General features: G+C 45.6%; 1 protein-coding gene across 3 annotated transcripts in view; it reads right to left on the reverse strand.

The window, feature by feature from the left end:
* TTC29 (tetratricopeptide repeat domain 29) overlaps positions 1 to 26,940 on the reverse strand; it is a 495,923-nt gene that overhangs the window by 207,722 nt on the left and 261,261 nt on the right. Inside the window, exon 8 of one of the 3 annotated variants that reach the window (XM_029603232.1) lies at positions 23,065 to 23,712. The exons of the other annotated variants lie outside the window; for them this stretch is intronic. Within the exon in view, the coding sequence (XP_029459092.1) occupies positions 23,401 to 23,712 (312 nt within the window). The 3' untranslated portion in view covers positions 23,065 to 23,400. Of the gene's footprint in view, positions 1 to 23,064; positions 23,713 to 26,940 lie in introns of those variants that run through there. 3 annotated transcript variants of the gene reach the window in all.

Below are 26,940 nucleotides of genomic sequence, written 5' to 3' on the forward strand. Positions count from 1 at the left end.
CTGTCCTCCAAGGGCTGCTTTATACACATGCCGCCCTTCAAGACTTAAAGGGGCCACAGTGTGAAAAGTCCCCGTGGTGCCCTTTTGATAATGTCAATCAAGACCTCATATATTAATTAGAGGAGCTTGTAAACTTGATAGCTCACACTAAAAATTCTTTAAGAATTTACCACATAATTATTTGCATTGTGGTTTTTCCATATTTATAATCATAGGTCTCGATTGCATTTTTTAACTTAGTGAAGTGGGAGATGCTGAGAATATGCAACAGAGTGACAGCACAAAAAAACAACCATACTGAATGTTTGCCCCTGATGAAGCACTAAGAGAAACACGAGCTGTGTCGGGCATCACGATAAATGATCACTCTTTCAAGCGTTGTTGATCACTCAGCTTTTTAAGATAAGTGTTATTCACTGTTGAAAAATTCATGTTAAGAGTGATTCTCTAAGTTCACTAAGTTAAAAAATACAATCGAGACCTATGATTATAAATATGGAAAAACCACAATGCAAATAATTATGTGGTAAATTCTTAAAGAATTTTTAGTGTGAGCTATCAAGTTTACAAGCTCCTCTAATTAATAAATGAGGACTTGATTATCATATAAATATATAAAAAACATTCCCAAAGTTTATTGGGCGATTTATGTTTTTGGTTATGTTATGAGATACACCTATTAGCAGTTATTGGGTAAAGCTTTTCATAATGTCATCAGCCTGCTTATTTAAGAAGGCCCAGGACCTTGCATCAGTGCCTCAGCACTGGGTCTCCTTTGTAGTGCATGCTGCTCTTGTTCCTGGTTCTGATCGCTTAGTGTTCCTGTGCCTTATCCAGCCTTGCCTCATCCAGCCTTCCTTGTCCAGCCTTGCCACGTCCTTTTATCCTTGTCCAGTGGTGTCTTCTCTTGTTCATCTCGACCAGTATTCTCTATGTGTCTCAGTCTATCCTTGGTCTGACTCCAGATCTTGACCTTTTGCTTCAACCTGTTCTAGGCTGCCTACCACCTGGATCTGACCTCTTGCTTGAACCTGACCACAATTGCCTGCTGCCTGGACCTGACCATATAAGTCCGCAGCCTGCCCCGACCTTGTTCTGCCTCAGACTTCTTCAGTCTGCCGCCTGTCCTGACCCCAGTGTGACCTCAGATTCTTGCTTACCAGACTGTCCTAGGGATCCACCCAAGCCCTGCCGGCAAGTTCTCTTACTGAAAATCGGATGCCAGCTGCTTGTCATGTCAAGAGAAAATGGCGGAGGAGGCCGAGACCGACAGTGACGGAGCTCAAGATGACTCACCACTCGCACAAGACTCAGAAATACTGACTCGAACAGAGTTCAAAACATGATTCCGAGAACTCCTTCAGGACATCCAATCCCATAAAAATGAAATTATGGAACTCGTGGGTGAAATGAAGGAGGAGATTAGTGAAATGGGACGGTGCCTAATTGAATATGAGACCACTACTGAGGCACAGGGTGAAGACATATGCCTTTTTACAAAAAGACTAAAAGTCACTGCAAGTGGAAAATGTTGCACTGGCGTTGAAACTAGAGGACTTAGAAAATAGAGCCAGATGGGTAAATCTGAAGTTCCGAGGGGTACCAGAGACCCCAGAACATTCCGATTGCATGAAAACGGTATCCCATATCTGTCAGGAGATACTTCGCACAGATTAGAATGTCAACATCATGGCTCCCACAGCACAGGACCGCATTAAAATAGAGTGCGTACACCGAGCGCTGGGGTCTAGTCTGGCGAACTGTCTGCACAACATCATCACGTTTCCATGAATTTGCTGTAAAGGAGCGCATTCTATCGTTGGCAAGGAAAAGATCCTCACTACAAACTGATGGTCAGGAAATTCAAATTTTTGCTGATATTTCTCCCTCGACACTCAAGAAGAGACAGGATATGCAACCTATCACCATTGTATTAAGAAAAGAGAATATTAATTACCGCTGGCTCCATCCATTCAGCCTTTGGTTTGCTATCAGAGGAACATCGCATCAAGTACAGTCATCTGCAGAGGCTGTGGCGATCTTACTTGAGGCTGGTTTTTTGGTGAGGAACAACCACCTTCTAGGTCACCCATAAAGAGGATGCACCCTGATGGCAAAGAGTAGAGAAGGGTGGCAAGAAACTTTGTAGAAATCTGGAAGGCCCTGTGCCCGCATTAGACAGCACCTGATTATGATGCCTAATTACTAAGTCTGTGTTACTTATGCTTTGTGTTACCTGTGACATGTATCCTTATGGGAGTTATTTGGTTATGTTGATGGGAGTTCATCTTATTGGTTTCTTAACAGGTTTTTTGACAAGATGGGTATTGAAAGAGCCATATCTCCCGATTATATAGGACCTGCCTGATGGGAGAGAAGTTCACAGGCTCCTGATGGGCACCTCCTCTCTTGGTTATTACTATGGAGCCTGTTTTGTTGGCGGTTCCGATTGGGGAGGGGGGTAGGGGGGATATAAGGGAGTCTAGATTATTTGCAGGGGGAAACTATGCATGGGATACCGTGTTTGGGGGTTGTTCATTTTGCTCTGTAAACGGGGAATTTTAACCACCATCTTTAAGTGCCATGGTTCCCCTTAAAATATTATCTCAATGTAAAAGGGCTAAATTCCCCACAAAAAGGAGATTCTTACTAACAGACTTAGGGTACAAGTAAGTATCGATTGCGCTAATACAGGAGTCACATTAAGCACGGATATGAGCACCTTATGCGCTCTGATCAATATCCAAGCCAATATTGGGCAGCGAGTTCACGCTTAGCTAAATATACTATAATAACGGGTAATATAATATAATATAATAACGTTAATATAATATAATATAATATAATGTTAATATAATAATGTTAATATAATATAATATTATTAATATATATATATATATATATATATAATATATATAGTTAATATAATATAATATAATATAATAACGTTAATATAATATAATATAATAACGTTAATATAATAACGGGTAAGCGTGAAGGATATATAAATATCCTTCACGCTTACCCGTTATGATGATTATACTCACGAATGGACTCTGACTCTCCCAGGTTAAAGCACCATTAAGCTTTAACCCGTACGCCCTATGGCATCACTTCATATTTATTTCCTGCCTTATCTTCGTTCCAGCTTGTTGCAAGCTTCCAAGTTCTCTTCCCTGTTGATTGTAACTTTGACTCATTCCTACTTACTGATTATCTTTCGTTTACTTGAATAGCTACCCCAGTTTTTTATTCTTGTTAATTGTAAACCGATCCGATATGGTTATTTACTATGAAGGTCGGTATATAAAACTGTTAAATAAATAAATAAATAAATAAATATACAGGAGTGGGGATTCTCTTTAATAAGGATTTTATTTTTGATTTAGTTTCCTGTCATACAGATCCTAATGGGAGATTTATATTTCTAGTGATTACTGTTGGGGGTGACAAATATTTTCTTGTAAACCTATATGCCCTGAACATTAAACAGGGAAATTTTTTCTCCGCTTTGAGGGAGTTCATTTTGTCCCATGCTGAGGGTCATCTAATTGTCGCAGGAGACTGCCTTAGATAATTCTTCCTGGTGAAGCTTGGTCCCCCAATGTGATAGAGCCCTTTTTAAAAGTTTGTCTCAGTGTAACTTAACAGACACTTGGCCTTTTCAATACCTCAAATCTAGGAACCACACCTATTTCTCCAACTCACACAAATCATATTCTAGATTTGATTTTGTGTTCCTGGACAGGGGGCTTATTAATAGATCCATGGCAGTGGTTACAGCACCCATAACTTGGTCCGACCATGCCCCCATATGGATTGAGATGGACTTTCAGGGCTATGATAGGGGTCAGCTTTTCTGGAGGCTCAACGACAACCTGTTGGATGACTATTCCTTTATTAAAAAGTGCAGGACTGACATCCTGGATTATCTCAACCTCAATACATCTTAGGAAATTTTCCCCCATAGTCCTTTGGGATTGTTTGAAAGCGGTAATGAGGGGTAAATTGATTGCCCAGGCCGCCTATATTAAAAAACCAGCAGAAAAAGAAAGTGCAGCTTTATTAAATCAGTTGGCCTATTATGAGCAAGGGCATAAAGACTGCTCTTCTAGGGAGTGCCTACAACAGGTGGAACTTTGTAGACTGAAGTTAGCCGAGCTTAATGCCGCCAGGATTGCCCATCATTTGGAATTAGTCAAACAGCATCATTTTGAAGGAGGTAACAAGGCTGGCAAAATGCTCGATAACAAATTGAAGGCTAGATGCTCATTAAACGTAGTCATTAAATTGAAGGATGAGAAAGGGGTCATTTTAACAGCAAATAAGGATATGAGGCAAGGGCTCCTCTGCTTTTACTCTGAACTATACAAAGCGAAGTCTGATATAGATCCAGATGCTATAGATCGATTCCTATTAGGTGTTTCCCTCCCTGAGCTATAAGATTCTCAGCATCTATGTATGGATAAAGAGATCTCCCAACAGGAGGTTGCAGCGGCAATTAAACAACTGAAAGCTAATAAATCTCCAGGCCTCGACAGTTTTACAGCCTGTTTTTATCAAGGTTTTGCAACAGAGCTTGTTTCCCCTTTAACAAGCTTGTTTAATTCACTAAGAGAGGATGGTTCTTTACTACAGAACTTGAATATGGCAGGAATCACCATAATAGCAAAACCTGGTAGAGATCCCACAGCATGTGGTTCATACCGCCCTATCTCTCTTCTCAATATCGACCTAAAACTGTAAGCTAAAATTTTAGCTAATAGATCGAATAGTTTTATTTCTCATCTTATCCATCCGGATCAGGTTGGGTTTGTTCCTGGCCGGATGGCTTCAGATAATGTTCACAAAATATGGATTCCATCTGGTGGGTCAGGCGGCATCAAATCCCCCTTCTCTTATTGGCAATCGATGTGGAAAAGGCCTTTGATTTAATTCACTGGCCCTTTCTCTTCAAAGTTCTTCAGAAAATGCATTTTGGCTCTTACTTTCTCTCCTAGTTAAATAAACTTTATGATTCTCCCAAGGCAGTTGTCAAAGTAAATGGAGGATACTCCACAGCCTTTCCGGTGGGTTGGGGAACCCACGAGGGTTGCCCTTTATCACCCTTAAGTTTTGCTGTTTATAGAACCCTTAGCCCAGAGTGTTCAAAATAATCCACGGATTAGGGGTATTCAGGTGGGGGACTATTTCTCCAAGCTGTCATTGTTCGCTGATGATGTGCTGTTCACTATTACAAGACCTACAGAATCCCTCAAAGAGTTAGTTATGGTGAACGCCCAATTTAGCGGGAAGGGAAATTAAAAAGAAAAACATGAGACACACCTTAGTTGTAAGTTTTATTTTGGCTTATCAGGGGTACTGGATATTTCTTTTAGTTAAGGTTATGAACATGCTGCTCAAATTGTCTTACTACTAAGCAAGTTTTCTTTACCGCAATCATTGTAACATTATAATGGCAAAGATTATTGCTTATTGGCTAGAGTCAGAACTCTGTTCCTTAGTTTCTAATTATATTGATTTTGTACTCATGACTGTGTATTGCATTGTGGTCTCAATAAAGGTTGAATTAAAAAAAAGGCATTTGCAGATACATGAAGCCTAACAGCTGCAAAATGAAGTAATTTGGTGTTAAAATTCTGCTACCAACATAAATAGGGTTCTATTTTTCAATGCTTAGAAAATGCATATATTGGTGTTTCTTTTTTTATTTTAGAATTTTATGTAGATATGCTAAAATTGTGAGGTTCTTTTTTTTTTTTTTTGGGAGGTTTTCGATTTTACTATAATACTGTGATTCAGTTACTTTTTGGTTACTTCCATCCCAGTCCCTCTCCCCATCATTCCCTCAACTCTCCTTGCTTATTTTGGCCTTCTAACCTTGCTCTGATGCTTGCTTTCCTGTTCCCACCACTGGCACCATCCCTCCTGCAGCTTCTCTTATCTGGCTCTAGGTGGCTCTCAGCAAGTTTCAGCCACAGGGTGCCTGTTTCTGTTGCCACTCTTGGTGTAGCTGCTACTGCCCCTATTAACTGGCTTGGCTCTGGATAGATCTGAGTGAGTTTGAATGGCACCTAGGCCTGTACTCCTATGCTATTCTTGCAAGAATCCAAGCCATGAGAACAGCACAACAATATGGGCATCATACAACTCAAAGTCACTGAGAGCAGATCAGAGTCAGCTATTAGAAGCAGCATTAGCTATATTTAGGGGAGTGGCACGAATGGGAGCAGAAGGAAATGGATAGTTGTAAAGACTTTCTGTAAAACTTTGTTTTCCCCACATAAAACATTGAAGCTCTTCTGCAGTCCAGTGTATAAAGAGTCAGAGAAGCATAAGAGGTATTGAAGTAAGAGGAGAATAGGACACTTAATGTAGTTCTGATTGACTTGTGAACATCAAATAGAAAATCATTTAAAGTGTTAGGATCCCCGGCTGCGGCCGCCCACGGCCGGGTTCCCTTACCTCCACCGGGAGGCTATCAGGCCCGGCTCTTCCCCGTTGCCGCTCGCCGCGGCCAACGCCAACTACCACTGTTGCGGCCTACCCTCGCAGCTCGGCACGCCGCCATCCCAGTCTCTGCGCCCGCCTCCCTGAGCGCACGAGCAGTCGCTCAAAATCTAAAGGGCCCGTGGCGGGAAAGTTCCCCATGGCCCGTGAACATGACATCAGACAGGGTGGGTATATATACCCCGTCCTGCCTTCAGCACTTTGCCTCAGCAACGGGTCCTGCTCTGCTTCAGAGTGCGAGTTCTGTGTTGTCTCCTGATCCTGCATTCCAGCCTTGCTCCTTCTTTCCTGTTTCGTGCCCTCCTGCTCCTCGCCCCTCTGGACTGATCTCCTGGTTTTGAACCTGTCTGGTAACCCTACTCTGCTTGACTTCCGCCTGGTAATCAGATTCTGCTTGACCTCTGCCTGCCCTGACCTCCAGCCTGTTTCTCCGTCTTCGCTCGTTCGCTGCCTGTCCTGACCTCTGGTCTGTTCCTGGTTCTGTCTGTCTGCTGCTTGCCTAGACTTCTGACTGCCTGACGCTGCTTCAGCCTCCTCCTCTGGTTCCATACTTGAGAGACCCCCGCCTAAGTCCTGACAGCCCCGGCACCCAAGGGCTCAACCTGCGGGGAACTAGGGCTAGTAAAGGTGAAGCTCCAGTTGGGTCTTCTCTGCCTCCCGATGACAAGGACCAACAGGGGCCTTCTCCTGGTGGTAGCATCAACCTCGTCTTGGCTCAAGTGTCCACCTCCTAACACAAAGTTGTAAGACCTTTCAGTATACCATCTTCTTAATGCTAGAATAGCCTTACTAACTTCAGCAGGCAACTGCATAGAAGATAGTAGTTGACTTTCAACATCCATGCAGTTAGGTTGGGATGAAGATTCCCACTGTACTGAATGATCAAAGCTGGGAACATTCTCAGCTTTATTCGATGCCGAACAGTAGATATTGGTGCCAAGGAAATGAAATTTGACATGGCCAAAAAGCCCTATCAAAATCATTAAACCTTTTTCTCTTCTTAACGTTTACATTGCCTTGACTATAATTGTCATTATAATTATAATTGACTATAATTGTCATTGTAATTGTTGAAATGTAAACCGAAGTGATTAGTAACTCTGTTACCGGAACCTCGGTATATAAAACTGATAAATAAATAAAATAAATATAAGTGGAATTGAAGGAAATGCAGAAAGAACCCCCTAATTCTTTGGGACTGAAAAAGTATTTGTCGCTAAACTGTCCCTTTCTGGTGTCCTGGAGCAGTCATGGGAACTTTGTTGTTCAATAGCATTCAAAGAGATTTATCCACAGAGAGCACCATCGTTGAACTATTTCCTAGGCTATTGTAATGGAAGTGGACCCTTGTTGCTGCGGTGTGGTAGGAAGAGAACCCCCTAGGCCCAAACCTCATCCCACACTGAGATGAGACTGGTCAGGAGCTTCACCTTTACCAGCTCTTTCCCCTCATGTTGAGCCCTTGAGTTCCAAGGCCCAGCAGGACTTAGGCAAGAGTCTCTCAGGGTACAGAATGAAGAAAGTCCAGGGCCAAGCAAGAATAGTCAATGTCCATGCAAGGGTCAGATCCGGAAGTCAGTCCAAGGAAAGGACAGGGGAGAGAAGAGGAACTGATGAGGCAGGGCAGGCTGAAGAGATGAAGCAAGTGGGGGCTGGAGAGACGAGGCAGGGCTGGACTGGAAAGACTAGACAGGCAAGGCAGGGACGAGATGAAGCAGACAAGGCGAGGACGAGACGAAATGCTGAAGCAACCTGCACTGCAGTGCAAAAGACCCATTGCTAAGGCATCTGCTAGGAGCGCAGTTGGGTTTTAAACACCCAACCATGCTGACATCATCATTGGGAGTCTCTCTCGCTGTTCCTGCCATGGGGCCTATGAATACCAGCATGTGCCTAGGAGAGCCTGAGGGAAGAAGCTGGTGGTGTTGGAACCAGTCAATACTGGCAGCATCCCGGGCCTGCAGCGGTGTTGGTAAGTGCAGCTGGTTGTGGCAGCCTGCTGAGACTGGCAAACATAAGTTATCTGATGGTTCAGAGACCATTCATGTAGCTGTAGTTAGTGAGACTTAAAGGTGAATTTTCAAAGAGTTATTCATGCAAAAAAGGCCACATATGCATATATGTGGCCTGAGCGCCTGCAATACTTATTTTAAAAAGGCACCACTTATGCGTGTATATGCACGTACTCATATGCCTTTATACTATACATGCATTAAAAGGGGCACCCTATATTTAAAGTATGAGCAATATTTCCCTTGATATATGTGCCCTATTGTAAACTGTTATGATGGTAAATAACTTAATGACGGTATATAAAAACTTTTAAATAAATAAATAAACAAATGCGCAGTAGGAGATATTTTAAAAATGATGTGCACATGTCCCTTTTTTGACAGGAGCGGCGGCTGTCAGCAAGTTTGACAACAGACACTCAATTTTGCTGGAGTCTGTTCTCAAACCCGTTGACAACCACGGGTTCAGAAAACGGACGCCGGCATAATTGAGCGTCGTCTTCTGGGCCGCTAGCCAATGTTGAGATTACTTACCTGATAATCTCGTTTTCCTTAGTGTAGACAGATGGACTCAGAACAAGTGGGTAGAGTGTGCTTGTGCTAGCAGTTGGAGACGGATCTGAAGTCAGCACGGGTACATATACCCCCACAGGAAGTGAAGCTCTTCAGTAATCTTCCTTGCAAAAGCTGTTATGGATATATGTGTACTGACGATCAATGAAATAGTGAAAACAGGATTCCCCTGACCGATTGATAGGAGCTGGAGACCGCCAGCATTCCCAACTGGAAGGCGTCGACACCTGGCAGAGTGGATGCACTCATGTAAGAAGTGATAAGGCTTACCTTGAATTGGTGAAACCAATGTAGACAGGCAGCTGGGCGGGATGCTGAGTCCATCTGTCTACACTAAGGAAAACGAGATTATCAGGTAAGTAATCTCAACATTTCCTGTCGTGTAGCCAGATGGACTCAGAGCAAGTGGGATGTACAAAAGCTTTACTCCCGGACTGGGCAGGAGGCTACCTGAGGACCGTGTAATACTGCCCTCGCAAATGCTGTGTCCTCCCTGGCCTGGACATCCAGACGGTAGAACCTGGAGAAGGTATGGAGGGAGGACCACGTCGCCGCTTTACATATTTCTGCAGGCGACAGCATCCTAGATTCCGCCCAAGATGCTGCTTGGGCTCTGGTAGAATGAGCCTTGACTTGAAGAGGCAGTGACTTCTCGGCCTCTACGTAGGCCGCTCTGATAACTTCTTTAATCCAGCGGGCGATGGTGGGCCGAGAGGCCGCTTCACCTTTTTTCTTCCCGCTGTGAAGGACGAACAGATGGTCAGTCTTTCGTACTGTTTCTGTCATTTCCAGATATCTGGGCAGCAATCTGCCGATGTCGAGATGGCGTAGCAAACGCCCTTCTTCAGATTTCTTCAAACCTGCCGTGGTTGGCAAGGATATGGTTTGGTTGAGGTGAAATTGGGAGACTACCTTAGGCAAGAAGGATGGAACCGTGCGAAGATGGATAGCCTCTGGAGTGATTCTGAGAAAAGGATCATGGCAAGACAGTGCTTGTAGCTCTGAGATGCGGCGTGCTGAACATACAGCCAGCAAGAACACCATCTTCAACATTAGAGAACGGAGAGACAGGCCCCGGAGGGGTCTGAAGGTGGATCCCGCGAGGAAATCCAAAACTATGTTGAGGTTCCACAAAGGTACTGGCCACTTCAGTGGCGGACGAATGTGCTTGACTCCTTTCAGGAAGCGAGAAACATCTGGGTGCGTGGCAATGGTCTTGTCATCCCTCCTGGGACCATAGCAAGACAGCGCAGCCACCTGAACCTTGATGGAGCTGAGGGAGAGACCCTTCTGAAGTCCATCCTGCAGGAAATCCAAAACAATAGGGATTGTAGTCGCATGCGGATTGGTGCCGTGAGTGTCGCACCAGTCTTCAAATACTCTCCAGATTCTGACATAGGTGAGGGACGTGGAAAACTTGCGAGCTCTGAGGAGTGTATCTATCACTAGCTCCGAGTAACCTCTTTTCTTCAGTCTAGCCTTCTCAATGGCCAGACCGTAAGAGAGAATTGAGCCGGATCCTCGTGAAGGATGGGACCTTGACGTAGCAGGTCCCGGAGCGGAGGCAGAGGAAGGGGCTCCCCTGCCAGTAGTCTTCTCATGTCCGCGTACCAGGGTCTTCTTGGCCAGTCTGGTGCCACTAGAAGAACTAGGCCCCGGTACTTCCGAATCTTGTGGATAAGGGTGCCCAGCAGGGGCCACGGAGGAAAGGCGTATAGCAGGGCCCCTGGTGGCCTTGGCTGAACCAGGGCGTCGATCCCTTGAGAGAACGGATTTTGCTTGCGGCTGAAGTATCTGGGTACTTGAGCATTGGACCTGTCCGCTAGTAGGTCCATGTCCGGAATCCCCCAGTGATCCACAATCATCTGGAAGGCTGTGGGGGACAGCTGCCATTCCCCCGGATTTAGGCTTTCTCTGCTGAGGAAGTCTGCCATAGTGTTGTCCCTTCCGGCAATGTGGACGGCGGAGATGTCCTGAAGATTCGCCTCTGCCCAAGCCATCAGCGGGGCTATCTCGAGGGACACCTGTTGGCTTCTGGTTCCGCCCTGTTGGTTGATGTATGCCACCGTGGTGGCATTGTCTGACATCACTCTGACTGCCCTGTTCCCTCAGTCTGTGAGCAAATTGCAGGCAGGCTAACCGGACTGCCCGTGCCTCTAGTCGGTTGATGTTCCACCCCGACTCTTCCCTGCTCCACTGTCCTTGGGCGGTGAGTTCTTCGCAGTGTGCTCCCCATCCGCTCAGGCTGGCATCTGTGGTGAGCAGAGTCCACGTGGGGGAGGACATCTTTGACCCCCTGCTCATGTGGTTGGACTGCATCCACCACCGTAGCTGAGTCCGCACTCTGGCTGGTAGAGGTAGATGCATGGAGTAATGCCGGAAGCGGGGGCTCCATCGAGAGAGCAGGGAGCGTTGTAGAGGTCTCATATGGGCCCTTGCCCAGGGTACCACTTCCAGGGTGGATGCCATGAGACCGAGAACCTGCAGGTAATCCCAAGCTGTGGGCCGACTGGCTCCCATCAAGGACCGAAGACGCGTCTGAAGTTTTAATCTTCTCTTGGTGGTGAGACTGACTGTGTCTGCCTGGGTGTCGAACTGGACTCCCAGATATTCCAGAGATTGGGAAGGCTGTAGGCAACTCTTGTTTAGGTTGACTACCCATCCCAGGCTTTCCAGAAGGGCGATCACCCTGCTGGTTGCCCGATGGCTCTCCTCTCGCGATTTCGCCCTGATCAGCCAATCGTCTAGGTAGGGATGGACCAGGATTCCTTCCTGTCTGAGCACCGCTGCTACCACTACGATCACCTTGGTGAAGGTCCGCGGCGACGTGGCCAGCCCGAAGGGCAAAGCCCGGAACTGGAAGTGGCGTCCTAGCACCTTGAAGCGTAGGTAGCGCTGATGATCCTGATGAATCGGGATATGCAGGTAGGCTTCTGATAAATCTAAGGCCGTGAGGAATTCTCCTGGCTGTACTGCGTTCTTGACTGAGCGCAGAGTTTCCATGCGAAACCTCGGGACCCGTAAGTATCGATTGACTGACTTGAGGTCCAATACGGGCCGGAAAGTGCCCTCCTTCTTGGGTACCATGAAATAAATGGAATAATGCCCAGAATTCATTTCCCGTGCAGGTATCGGGATTATGGCTTTCAAGGACAGGAGCCTCGCCAAGGTAGCTTCCAATGCTGCCTTCTTGTGGATCGGACATGAAGATTCCACAAACCTGTCCGGAGGTAGATGATTGAAGTCCAGAAAATAACCCTCTCGGATGATGGCGAGGACCCACTGGTCCAACGTAATCTCGACCCATCTGGGGTAGAAGAGGGTTAACCTGCCCCCTATGGCCCCGTCCCCCAGACGGACCGGCTGAATCTCATTGGGAGGCGCGGCCGGGGCCTGAACCCGAGCCGGCTCCCCTCTTCTGCTGCTTGGGCCGAAAGGACTGGTTCCTGGCCTGAGGTTGGGGTGCCTGATAGCGACCCCTATAGGGAATGAAGCGTTGGGAGCTTCTGCCTCTGGAAGGCCTTGGAAAGGCGCGCTGGTTCCTTTTGAACCTGTCTTCCGGCAGTCGAGGAATAGGAGAGGCACCCCATGTGCTGACCAGTTTATCAAGGTCGCTGCCGAACAGGAAAGAACCCCTAAAGGGCATTCTGGTGAGGCGTGTCTTCGAAGGAGTATCCACTGACCAATGCCGTATCCAGAGCTGCCTCCTGGAAGCCACAGAAGATGAGATCCCCTTGGCTGTTGTACGGACGAGGTCGGATGCAGCATCCGTGAGGAACGAGAGAGCGGACTCCATGTCTGCCGCCGGAGCATTGTTCCTGACCTGTGACAAACAGGAACGCGTCAGCACTGTGCAGCAGGTTGCAATTCGCACAGACAGAGCTGCCACCTCAAATGTCTGTTTCAGGATTGCGTCCAGTCGCCGGTCGTGAGGTTCCTTGAGGGCCGCCCCCCCTCAACTGGAATGGTAGTGCGCTTGACCACCGCGCTAACCAAGGCGTCCACCTGAGGGCACGCCAGCATCTCCTTGATTGCCGGATCCAGGGGGTACATGCCTATCAGGCCCCGCCCCCCTTTGAATGAGGCCGCTGGTGCAGCCCATTCCAGATCTATCAGTTGCTGTGCGGCTTGCAAGAAGGGAAAATGGTGGGCTGTAGGGCGAAGACCTTCCAGCAGAGGGTTCTGTGTAGATGGCACCGTAGTGTAATATCCAACTCCGCCAGGCACTGAGATATTAGGTCGGAGAGATCTTCCTTGGGAAAGAACCGCCTCATGGTTCGATATGGCTCCATCCCCGAGGGAAGTTCCCCCTCCTCAGATGGTTCTGATTCAGTCTCCGAGACATCAGGGTCCACCTGAACCGGACTGCCCGGAGGCGGGTGTGCTTGCCCACGATAAGGGCGCGAAGGTCCAGGGGCAGGATCCGCTGGAGCAGCAACAGGAGCGGCAGCAACAGGAGCGGCAGCAACAGGAGCGGCAGCTACGCAACAGCAGGCCTGGACAGGAAGCTGATTGCATCTGTACAAAGGCATGGATTCCCTTAAAGAGATCCACCCAGGAAATGGAGGTGGTCTCAAGTCGTCGGGGTACCAGGTCCCCCGGGATCCCAGGTTGTTCGAGACTGCCTGCGAGATCTGGGGTGGCCTCTGGGGAACTGTCAACAAACCTTGGTTGAGACTGGTCCTGGCCCGAGACTCCCACTGCCTCCTCACATTGGGCACAAAGGGAGTCTGGCTCCTCGCTGTGCGTGGCTCTGAGCTGGCATGCTGAGCAGAGGCCGAGAGCTTTCACGCCGGAATCAAGAGGCACCGCCGCCGGGGACACCGGGGCATTCGATTGTTCCATTGCGCGCTAAAGAATATGCGCTGAATAACATGTGGCAGCAATATGCGCTTAATACAATAAGCGCTCAATATAATATGCGCTCAATATAATATGCACTCAATATAATATGCGCTCAATAATAAGCGACAGCTATATACGCTTAATACAATATGCGCTCAATAATATGCGGTCAGCAATATCCGCTAAATACAATATGCGCTCAATAAACATACACATGCTTACTGTGACTCCAACATCGCTCTAAGCTTCAACAGCAAGAGGAAATGTGGAAAAAAAGGATTTGCACTCACAAAGAGGGGAGTAGCTGGCTTGTTACGGCGGTTACTACCCCAAACCAAATAAGCCTGATACTTCACTTTCAAAGCATATACAGCATAGTTCTCTGCTTCAACGGCAGGGGAGAAGAAAAAAGGGTTCGCACTCACAAAGCGGGGAGTAGCTGGCTTGTTACGGCGGTTACTACCCCAAACCAAATGTGCCTAATACTTCACTTTCGATGCATATCCAGCATAGCTCTCTGCTTTAACAGCAGGGGAAAAGAAAAACTGATGCTTCACGCATATCCAGCATAGCTTCAACAGCAGGGGAGAAGAAAAAAGGATTCGCACTCACAAAGCGGGGAGTAGCTGGCTTGTTACGGCGGTTACTACCCCAAACCAAATGTGCCTGATACTTCACTTTCCATGCATATCCAGCATGGCTCTCTGCTTCAACGGCATGGGAGAAAAACTGATACTTCACACATATCCAGCATAGCTCTCTGCTTCAACGGCAGGAGAGAAGAAAAACTGATACTTCATGCATATCCAGCATAGCTCCCTGCTTCAACGGCAGGGGAGAAGAAAAACAACCAATAAGGGCTGTATAACATAGTCTGGGTAAAACAAATAAGCATGGGTATAGCTTGCTTATTGCGGCGCTTACTACCCCTACTACCCCTAACTAATCAAGCTAGATATTTCACTTGGATGCAGCTCCATCACTGCTCTCTACATTAATGGTGGGGGTGGAAGGGAAATAGAACCAAGAGCTAAGAGAAACAGATAAGTATGAGAGAAAAAATGTGTGAAGCTTGCTGGGCAGACTGGATGGACCGTTTGGTCTTCTTCTGCCGTCATTTCTATGTTTCTATGTAATAATATGCGGTCAGCAATATATGCTAAATACAATATGCGCTCAATAATATGCAATATACGCTTAATACGATACAGGCGCCTATCACGGGAGCTCAATACCTGAACAGGGCCAACAAAATGGCGACCTCCGCGGCATGCCGCATACAGGCAACGCCGCCTATCCTCGAACTTCGGAGACCAAAAGTAAAAGTTGTGCGCCTTACCTGATCCTCGGCGCTTCCCGGCTGAAACCCGGGCGGTCTCCGGCTGCGGGGGGAGAGGGGACATACCGTCACCGCCGCGCTTGAGGAATGCACCCGCTGCCTCCCAAGTCCACGCCGGGACCGAGGCGCCTCTTAGCCCGCCCAAGCCTCGCTCGGGGGCTGGGTCCCTGCCGCGATTCAGCCACCGGACCGAGGCCTAAACCTCCGAGGGACCATGGAAATCACCTCGGGAAACTCAACTCTGGAAACTCAACTCGGGAAACTCAACTGGGGGAGGGACTGAATGGTAAGTAGAAAGTAGAAAATAGAAAGTAGATTGGAAACACGCTCAGCGAGCGTGCAGGCTCTCCAAACTGCTTTGGAGACGGAAATTACTGAAGAGCTTCACTTCCTGTGGGGGTATATGTACCCGTGCTGACGTCAGATCCGTCTCCAACTGCTAGCACGAGCACACTATACTCACTTGTTCTGAGTCCATCTGGCTACACGACAGGAAATTTTAAATTTTTCTTTTTTTAAATTTTGGAGCCTCGGACTTAATATCGCTATGATATTAAGTTGGAGGGTGTACAGAAAAGCAGGTTTTCTGCTTTTCTGCACACTTCCCCGGCGCCGGCAGAAATTAACGCCAGCCTTTGGGCAGGCATTCATTTTTTAAAGTAAAATATGCAGCTTCGCGCAGGAATAACTAATATGGCCATCAACATGCATCTGCATGTTGCGGGCGCTATTAGTTTTGGGGGGGGGGGGGTTGGCCGCATGTTTTCGAAGCGCTATTACCCCTTACTGTATAAGGGGTAAAGCTAGCGCATCAAAAACACGCGGCCAAACCCGGAGCGCACTGTACTGTATTGGCCTATTTGGGAGTTAGGAGTCAATAATGGAAAATCCCTTTTCAAAATGATAATGGCCCTATGTGTACTCAGATCTATGCAGTTGAGGGAGAGAGAGCAGAGGAAGTGGAGGAGGTATACAGGATTAAGACCCAGTTTATGGATCTGTCAGAGGAGCAAGTCATGTGCAAGTTCAGGTTCAACAAGTAAACATAGTAAAATAATATTGACAGCAGAAAAACATTAAATAATCTATTCAGTCTGCCTAGCAGGCTTCCTTAAATAGCAACTGCCAATCAGTGCAGGATACCCCAATGTTTCTCTTAAGGGTAGTAACTGCCGCTTTGTACAGTTATCCCAAGCTTTATGACAACCCATAAAAATTTCAGCTAGCAACATTTTTTACTGGGTAACATTGGCATGCAGTCAGGGCCTTCAAGGGATTCAGTGAATCCCCAGCCCTGGACCCATTTTCTTTTCTTTTTTTTTTTTTTGGGGTGGGGGGGGGGGGGTGTTCCAGCTGCATGTCTGTGTGGCCAATAGAAACAGCCTGCACATCAGAGGGAGCCAATAAAAAGAAGATTCGGGCAGAACAAACAGGAGGCCTTATGGGTAGGACCAATTGCAGGGACTGAATGCAAGCAAGTGGCAGCTCAGGAACTGATTGAAGCAGCAGCACAACAGGAGGTAGAAGGCAGGATTTTACTATGGGTGGAAGCAAGGCCCCACCTTCTACACTGTGTGAAAAACAGGCCTGCAGAGAATCTTCAAATTCAGAGCTTACTTCTATGCCCATATGGATCCAAGGGCAGGCTTGTAGAAGGCTAAGTAAATGCTGTGCAACTATTTCTTCTAGGATCTCAGTGCCTATGTTTGAGCTGAGAAAAACTTCAATGAGCTGAGTGGCAGTGAGAGAGGAGAGGAGGTGAGAAGAGGCTGGAAAACAAAACTGGAGAAAGGGAGGGGCTGGGAAGCAAGACTAGTGGGGACTGGGGGTGAGAGAGCTGGAAAATAAGATTACTGGGGCCTGGAGAAGGGTCTAGTGAGGAGAAGGAGCTAGGGAATATGACTGCTGTGGTCTGTTTGGGGAGATGGGTCAGGGGAGCATGACTGGGGGCCTTGGAGGGGAGGGGCTGCAGAACAAGATTACTGGGGGGCTGGGTAAGGGGAGCAAGACTGGGGTGATGAGCTGTGGAAAAGACTGCTGGCTCCTGGGTAAGGAAAGGGTACTGGGGAACATGTCTGCTGAGGACTGTAGGGTCTGGGTGGGGAGAAGGGACTGAGGAGCATGACTGCTGGGGAATGAAGGGGTCCAGGTGAGGAGAGGGGCTTAGGATCATGACTGATGAAAAATGGGGATTCTGAGTGGGGAGAGGGGGCTAGGGAACATGACTACTGGGGGTCTGGATGGGGAGAGGGGACTGAGGAACATGACTGCTGGGGGCCAGGGAGCAAGACTACTGGGTACTGGGTGTTCGGGATGGGGCTGAGGATGAAGACTGCTGAGGAATGGGTTGGAGAGGAGCTTGGGAGCATGTGTACGAGAGCTGGGGTGGGGGGAGGGATTCTGCAAGCATATAGTTTCTGTGTATGGGATCTATAGCAGTCTGGCTTATTCTGTTTTCAATAGGAAGTGTATTGGTTTTCAGGGGCCTGTTGTAATATTTGCAGTTCTGCTCTTTCCTGGGTATGGTGGTAAATGTTTGAGAACTGGGAATTAGTGTTGTTTTGATATGGAAGATTTGTTTCTTGGTTTAAACCGTAGTCTTGGCAGGCTGGGATAAACACAGTCCAATAAAAGTTAAGTATTATCAAAAAATACCATATGTGTGCTATTGAGAATGTAGGACTTGTCTTCTGAATGTCTCTGATCTGACATCTGACGAAGGGACCTATCTAGTTTTAAAAGCTTTTGTATACATTTTTAGATACATGTATTTTATTTTACAAATGTTTTTTTAGGAGTCTGGCATGTTCTAGGAGGTGTATTGGTGTTTAGGGCCTGTGTAATATTTGCAGTGTTGCCTTTTCATAGATAGGGTTGTTGTTGCTTGAGCACTGTTTTGGTTTGGGAGGTTTACTATATTGTAATTCCTTATTCATGCCTTTCTGAGGGATAAGCCCACACCCAATACATGTTAAAATGGGCCGAATGCATATGGGTTCCAAATATCTTCTGTGTCTTGGGGAGAAGGGGTTGAGGGAGTGAGACTGCAGGAGACCTGGGACAGGGGGTGTGGGAGGGGAGAAAGAACTGAAAGAGCAAGACTGCCTGTGTGTCTGGGTGGGAAGGAGGTGAGACTAAACCCCCTACTGAAAATGTCACCGCACACCACTGCTGGTGATAAGCTTTCTTGAAAATTCAGAGAGTACTGCTTGACGTGGATTGCTTATGGGTTTTGCTGTAGAAGCAGTCCTGTGCTTTTTTCCTAATGCCTGAGTATCAGTACCCCAAAGCAAAGAAGTTGGGGCCCTCCTGGTTATTGTCTGATTTCAATTCTTCTTTCCTCCCTACAATCGTAGCGGAGAACAGTGTTGCAGTTGCATTAAAAGCATCAAAGCTTATTGGTTAAGGGAAATATTCTCCATGCCTTCTGCTAAAGATAGTAACTGCTGCACCAGCAATTACCCCCCTGCAAGCTTTCTTCATTTCCTTTACGACTAGGTCATAGAAGCAGTCCTATGCTTTTTCACTTGTGTCTACATAACAGTATCCCAGACTGTAGAAGTTGGGGCCCTCAGTTGTTTTCTAAATCCAATTCCCCTTTTCCCCACTGCCACCAAAGCAGGGAGCAATATTGCAGATGCATTAAAAGCAACAATGATTATTGGTTAAGGATACTAATTCTCCATGCCTTTTGCTAAGCATTAGTAACCACCACACCAGCAAGTTATCTCCCTGCATGCATTTCTTCATTTCCTCTAGCCTTTTAGAGATCCACAGTATTTAGCTCATGCCTCTTCTGAATTCTTTGACTGTTTACATCTTCCCTACCTCCTCCGGAAGGGCATCCAGGCATCCTCCACCCTCTCCGTGAAGAAATATTTCCTGTTGGCTATGAGTCGTCCCCATCTAGAGTTTCATTTCGTGACCCCTAGTTCTATTGTTTTCTTTCCAACAGAAAAGGTTCATTAAAGTCTTTTAGTTATCTGAAGGTCTGTATCATATCTCCCCCCGCACCTCTTCTCTTCCAGAGTATATATATTCAGATCCTTCAGCCTTTCCTCATAAGTCTTCCGATACAGAATCCACACAATTTTGGTCGCCCTTCTTTGGATCGCCTCCATTCTGCCTCTAGTCTTTTTGAGATACAGTCTCCAGAACTGAACACAGTATTCCAGGTGAGGCCTCACCAAGGACCTGTACAAGGGGATTATCACCTCCTTTTCTTACTGGTTATTCCTCTCTCTATGCAGCCCAGCATTCTTCTGGCTTTAGCTTTAGCTTTGTCACACTGCTTTGCCATCTTCAGATCACCAGCCACAATTATCCCAAGATCATTCTCTTGGTCCATGCTCACCAGACTTTCACCTCCCATAGCATACAGCTCTTTTGAATTACTGCACCCCAGATGCATGACTCTGCACTTCTTGACACTGAATCCCAGTTCCCATATCTTTGACTCCGCCTTCAAGCTCTCTTAAATTTTTTTTTATTTATTATTTTTATATCACTTTTCATTCGCTCTACTCCTTTTCAGATGTGTCCACTGTGTTGCAGATCTTAGTATCATCCGCAAATAAACAAATTTTACATTTTATCCCATCCGCAATGTCACTTACATTAAACAGAACCGGTTGAAACACCAATCCCTGTGGCACCCCACTTAACACAATTCTCTCTTCAGTGTAGGCTCTATTTACCATTACACACTGTCTCCCATTAGTCAACCAGTTTGTAATCATGCCACCACCTTGGCACTCACTCCCAAGCTTCTCATTTTATTCACTAGCCTCCTATGCAAGACCGTATCAAAATCTTTGCTAAAATCCAAGTAGATCACATTGAGCGCTCTTCCTAGGTCCAATTCCCTAGTCACCCAATCAAAAAAATCAATCAGATTTGTCTGACAGGACTTTCCCCTGGTGAAGCCATGCTGCCTCGGGTCCAGCAAACCACTGGATTATAGATAGTTCACTACCCTTTTCTTCAGCAGAGTTTCCATTCATTTTCCCACCACCAAGGTGAGGCTAACAGGCCTGCAGTTTCCAGCATCCTCTCTATCACTCTTGTGAAGCAGGACATAAGAACATAAGAAATTGACATACTGGTTCAGACCAAGGGTCCATCAATCCCAGCATCCTGTTTCCTACAGTGGCCAAACCAGGCTACAAGAACCTGGCAAGTACCCAAACACTAAGAAGATCCCATGCTACTGAGGCCAGTAGTAACAGAGGCCATTCCCTAAGTCAACTTGTTTAATAGCAGTTAATGGACTTCTCCTCCAAGAACTTATCCAAACCTTTTTTTAAACCCAGCTACACTAACTGCACTAACCACATCCTCTGGCAACAAATTCCAGAGCTTAATTGTGCGCTGAGTGAAAAAGAATTTTCTCTGATTAGTTTTAAATCTGCTACTTGCTAACTTCATGGAGTGCCCCCTAGTCCTTCTATTATCTGAAAGTGTAAATAACCGATTTACATCTACCCGTTCTAGAGCTCTCACGATTTCAAAGACCTCTATCATATCCTCCCTCAGCTGTCTCTTCTCCAAGCTGAACAGCCCTAACCTCTTTAGTCTTTCCTCATAGGGGAGCTGTTCCATCTTCTCCAATCCCGTGGCAACACTCCCATTTTCAGGGATCTATTAAACAGGTTCTTCAGTGGACCAGCCACCACATCTCTGAGCTCCCTCAGTATTCTGGAATGTATCTCATCTGGCCCCATGGCCTTGTCCACTTTCAGTTTGCCTAGCTCTTCCAATACATTCTCTTCTGTAAATTGAGTTTTGTCTATCCCATCCCCATTTATGGTCTTATCAACTAGCAACGGTCTTCTTAAGTGAACACCAAACTGAAGTATTTAATATTTCTACCATTTCTTTGTTTCTTTCCACACATTGCTGCGCTTCTGGCCTCCCTTCTTTTTCTGATATATCTGAAAAATGTTTTGTCAACTTGCTTTACCTCTTTGGCAATTCTTTCTTCCGCTTTACCTTTTGATTTCCTTATTTCTTTGTCTTCCTCAGTTTTAACAGATATTTTTCTCTGTGCTCCCTTTATATTTTTTGAACGCTGTCCTTTTTGCCTTTATTTTTTCAGCTACCTCCTTAGAAAACCAAATCAGTTTTTTTTCCTCTTATTCTTGTTTACTTTTCTAACATATAGATTTGTTGCCTTTGTAATAACTCCTCTTAATTTGGCCCACTATTGTTCCACCTCATCTATCTTCTCCCAGGCTTCCAGTTCTTTCTCCAGATACATCCTCATTTTGACAAAGTTCGTATTTGTGAAATTCAAAACTCGAGTCTTCGTGTGACTTCTCAGTATCCTATTTGCGATATGGAATCATACCATCTGATGATCACTGGTGCTCAAGTGAGCCCCTATCCAAACATCAAAGACATTATCACCATTAGTGAGCACTAGATTGAGTATCACACTCTCCCTCGTGGGTTCCAAAACCAATTTGTTTGAGTATAGCCTCTTGGATGGCATCCATTCTCTCTGCTTCTTGTATATTCTGCAGAAGGGATATGCCAATCCACATCAGGCAGTTTAAAATCTCCATCGAGCAACACTTCTCCCTTCTTTCTCACCTTTCGTATGTCCCGGATGAGTTCTTTGTCCACTTCTTCTGTTTAAGTCAGTGGCATGTAGATCACTCCATTTTTTTTTAGGACAGTCCATAATGTTTCTTCTCTACCCCATGTCCCTTGCATACATACAGTACCTATGCCAGCAGTTATAAGGAAGGCTGCTCACCATGTAAAAATGTTGCTAGCAGTAATTTTGTTATGGGTTTGACAGTTGCTTGGTTTTGATTTTAAGTATTACTATCCTTAACATAAGGCATGGGGGTAACCTGCATGGAGTGGCAGTTACTATTCTTAACAGATACATAGGGGTAAACCTGCACAAAGTGGCAGTTACTACCATAAGAAATTTGCTGGACAGACTGGATGGACCAGTTGGTCTTTTATCTGCCGACAATACTATGTTACTATTAGGCTACCTACCGTAACTGCAAGAGCTTCCACTCACTCAACATGCAAATGGTCTGTGATGCCAAAAGCCTGATCCTGGATGTCATTTCCAGATTTCTGGGATCCAGTCACTATGTCTACATCCTCTCAGAGTCAGGAATACATGTCTACTTCTAGGCTAGCTTCTTGGTAGGAATATACATGTCATTACCAGCACCCTGCTGATAACCTCCTATCTTTTTCGTCTACATTTCTAGGTAGACTAACAGCATACAGCGAGGATTGGTTTAACTTGTCCAGTGTATTTCCCAATGGCCAATCCTAATGCATATGCAACTCAGTTCTTCTCTGCCTTCTCCCCTACAGGTGACAGAGGATAGCCACTCAAAACTGACTCATGATCCAAGGGGAAACCACACAGAGCGCTGAAGAGCTCAATACAACAGGGGTCTCAGACAGACCAGGGCCTACTCAAAACATGTTTTGGTTGTCTTTACAGATAAGGGAGATGCCTTCTCTACAATCCAACTAAAATCTTTCTAGCCTGCAGTATGCTACATAACCTGGCCAAAACCAGATGCCTATCTCCTCTAGAGGAACTGGAGGAGAATCAGGATGAAGATGAGGAGGAGGAGGAAGAGGAGAAACTGATTTAGGAGCAACTGCAGGAGGTATATATCACATGAGCTCAAGACAGGCTATATAGGAAGAAATACTCAAATAATGAGACATTTTAGACAGTGAATGTGCATTTATTTACATTACGTGCTATACATAAAGAATAATAAAGAACTTATACTTAGTGATTCCTTCAGCTTCCTCTATTTGGAGGTGCGGGAAGCGCTGGTGCCTGACAGGTACTGCATCTTGTAACTCTTCTGTAGTGATGTATGTTAAGAACATAAGAACATGCCATACTGGGTCAGACCAAGGGTCCATCAAGCCCAGCATCCTGTTTCCAACAGTGGCCCACATCTCCTCCCATTCTACTTTCTGGAGGCCTTGGATTTCCTCCTTCCCAACCGGTTGCAGGCCTTGAATCTCCTCCCTCACAAGCTCTTGCTGGCCCTGGATTTCCTCCCGCACCACCTCTTGCAGGCCATGGATATCAGCCCAAAGTACAAATAGCTCCTCCCCAAATTAGGTATTGATATCCATCATGGTCTTCTCTGCTGCAGTTAGTTGCAGCTCCTCTTCAGAAGGCACAACAACCTCCTCCCCTAAAGAGATGGCCTGCTGCTGGACAGCATCCAGCTGTTTGAAATCTGGTGTGGTTGAGAGAGTAACATCATGGTGGTTCCCTCCTCTTCTCATGTTGTTGCTGTTCCTCTGCTGCTCTCTCTTCTCTCTTGCTCTCCTCCTCAAAGGTGGTAGACAGCACTTTTGAGCACCATCTTCTTCTTTGGGAACTACTTGGTCCTGCTCAATCAGTCTCCTCAGCGGCCTGCTCCCCTGCAACAATGAAAACAATAATAAACTTTCATATACATGCAAGGTCAGTGTATTATTTGTTCCCACTCAGTACACTTTCCTATGGGTATGTGAATTGCTTCATGATCCCAAATAATGCACTAGCTGATACACCGCTAGCTGTATATAAAGCATTCCTATGTAACAGATAGAAACCCTGGAAACACTTGTAAAGCACCAGCATGCTTTGCCAGAGAGAGAGGACACAATAAATGGTGTGGCTTTGGAAAAGGGTTTCTTACTGGCTTAGGAGTACAGAACTAACATAAGCTTGTTGCATCATATTTGCTACTAGGGGTGGGAGAAGAGGAGGGAAGGGCTGCCAGTGCCAATGACTTCTCCAGTCGGGTGGATCTAGATCTACCGTGTGCATACCAATATTGATGCTACATGATCACTGAAAGGGTGCCTGCCATATATGCATTTCTCACCCAAATAAGAACAGTCAAAACCAGTTGATAATGGTGAAAAATCAACACAAATTATTCACAAATTAAGGGTGTTTGCAAGCTGAGCAAATGTGTAAGACCACCTAAATAGGTGGCTGCCCCGACCTCTCTATCATCCACCCTTAGTCTATGAAGGCCATGTTAGTAAACAAAGTATATAGTACTATCTGTTATAACTTTCTCTTTTAGGCATTTTTTTTTTTTTTTTGCTTTTTTTTTTTACCACAAATAAAAAATGCCTGTAAACAGCTCAGAGAAAGCGACATGATAAAAGAGAAACAAAACCCCGTCAGCTGGCATTTCAGATCTCCTGCACCAGGGGGACTTATCTTAAGCAGAGTGTCATCTTTTTTCTATTTTCAGGCCGCTCTTTAATTAGTTGGAGATCCATTGATCCAGATAGAGCAATCGTTTGAAAGTAGAAAAAAAAACAAACAAACCACTCTGCATAAGATAAGTCCCCCTGATGAAGGAGATCCGAAACCCCAGATGATGACAGGCTTTTGTTTCTCTGAGCTGCCTACAGGCATTTTTTTTTATTTTCAGTAAAAAAAAAGCAATGCTTAAAAAAGAAAGTTATAACAGATAGTACTTTACTCTGTCTACTAATATGGTCTTCTTCACAGGCCAAGGGTGAAATGATCGAGAGGACTGAGCAACCACCTGTTTAGGTGGTCTTACACATTCACCTGGCTTGCTGATACCCTTAATGTATGAATAATGTGTTGATTTTTTGCCATTATCAACTGTGTTTTGACTGTTCCTATTTGGGTGTGATATATTGTGATTAAGGACAGTATTGCGGGTTAATTGCATATACATATGCATTTCTAACCATCTATACTTAACGCTTCTTTCGTATCATAGATGGACTTCTGGTTTATTGCAAGAGTGTAACAGAGAAGTAGGAAAAGTATCATGGCCTTAAAAGTGAATAATGGTTATAATATTAGACATATGAATAAGATCTATTCATTATTGTTCCATATACACACAATCTTAATGTCCTATATGCAGCTCACCTTGCTGGTGTTGAGATTGAAAGGTGTCCAAGCAGTGCATCCGCTCCTATAGAAGATTCTGATATAGTGCTCAGCATCAACTTTTCATCTGCAGTGAAGATCACTTGGCTGTCAGGGCCCTCAGTGGTCAACCTGGCTTACTTCCTGTTCACAAGCCATCTGAGGTCCCTCCACTTTTGGCTGAGCTCATTGATGCTGCCGAAGTTGTGGAACATAGCATTCATTGTCAGATCTTTCCCCACATCTGGGTTTTCAGAAAGTGTTTGGCAAAGTCCCCCACGAGAGACTCTTTAGAAAATGAAAAAGTTATGGGATAAGAGGCAATATAATTTTGTAGATTGCAAATTGGTTAAAAGATAAGAAAAAGTACTGAGAGGGGAGGGCAAGTCGCTAGCTTTAGTTCACTTTGCCAGGAGCTCTGATTTCGACTATTGTTTTTCCTGTTGATGACATGCCTCCTAAGTGTAAGAGAAAGTTCAGGTGTTCCCCTCAGCATCCTCTCCCCGCCCCCCCGGGCAGCGTACTGTCAGTGAACTTGCTACACGTTACCCTTAGGAGCGGCAGTCCCTGCTGACTGATTTGGAAGAGGAGCCTCTGCTTCGTTTGGGGAGATATCCTTAAGCCCCCCAGCCTTAAGGACACCGTTGGCGTTTTCTCCCTCTTTCCGGATTCGGTGCTTGCAGTCTAGACTCTGGTTAGTGCAGGACCTGCTACTGAGGGAGCTGCCACGGAGGGTGTGGTTGAACATTCAACACTGATGGCGGCGAGTGTGGGCTTGGAGACAGTCACTGCTACTCCCTGTTTTGATCATCCTGGCAGAGGTGAACTTATTTTGAATTCAACATCAAATGTGCAGTCTTCTTTGGTATCAGCTGCGACTTTGGATCATCTGCCTTCGTTACTCCCACCTCCTAAGCCAGCCATGATGACACTGGATTCTCTGGGAATAAGTGGCTCCGTTGGGCCCTGCATTTCAGGGTTGTTCTTCCCAAATATTCCAGCTATCTTCAAAGTTGGATGCTCTGACACTGGAATATAACTCCCAGCTTACAGATTACTCAAATAGGACCCAGAACTTGGAAGAAAAATTGAAAGTTGTTCAGAATGTGCAGTCATCAATAATTCAGGAACATATGTCTTTAAATAGGAAAGTTGAATTTGTTGAAAATCGATTAAGACGTTTAAACTTAAGAATTCTGAACTTTCCCAGGATAATTGGAGAGCAGCCCCGTGTTACACTTCGTAAATACATGACTGAGATATTTAAAATTCCTTCAAAAGATATTCCCTCATTTAATAAAGTATATTTTCTTCCGTTTTCAAGCGCGAGAGAGACTGAGGTACAACACCAAGTGGATTTGGAGAACTTAACATAGTTCTTAGAATCTTCTACTAAGGAGATCTTTGAAAGAGCTACACTTTTGGTTTCATTTATATATGAGCAGAATCTAGGTTTAGTTATGCATAACTATTTTCAAAATATGGGAGTCAATTTCATGGGTCAGTTTGTTCAAATCTTTCCCAATATGGCAAAAGCCACTCAAGAGAGGAGAAAGGGCTTTCTGACATTGTGCCAGGAGTCCTAGTCTCTTGGAGCATCCTTTCAGTAAAGGTACCCCTGAAAATGTATCATTAAGTTAAATAATGATACATTTATATTCTTCGTTGCTGAACAAACTGTTTCTGGATTCTCGTAAAAGGTTATCCACTTCCTGTCCCTTAGAGAGTCCTATATCTTA

This window comes from Rhinatrema bivittatum, chromosome 1 (genome assembly GCF_901001135.1).
Source record: "Rhinatrema bivittatum chromosome 1, aRhiBiv1.1, whole genome shotgun sequence".
In the NCBI taxonomy this organism is placed as follows: Eukaryota; Metazoa; Chordata; class Amphibia; order Gymnophiona; family Rhinatrematidae; genus Rhinatrema; species Rhinatrema bivittatum.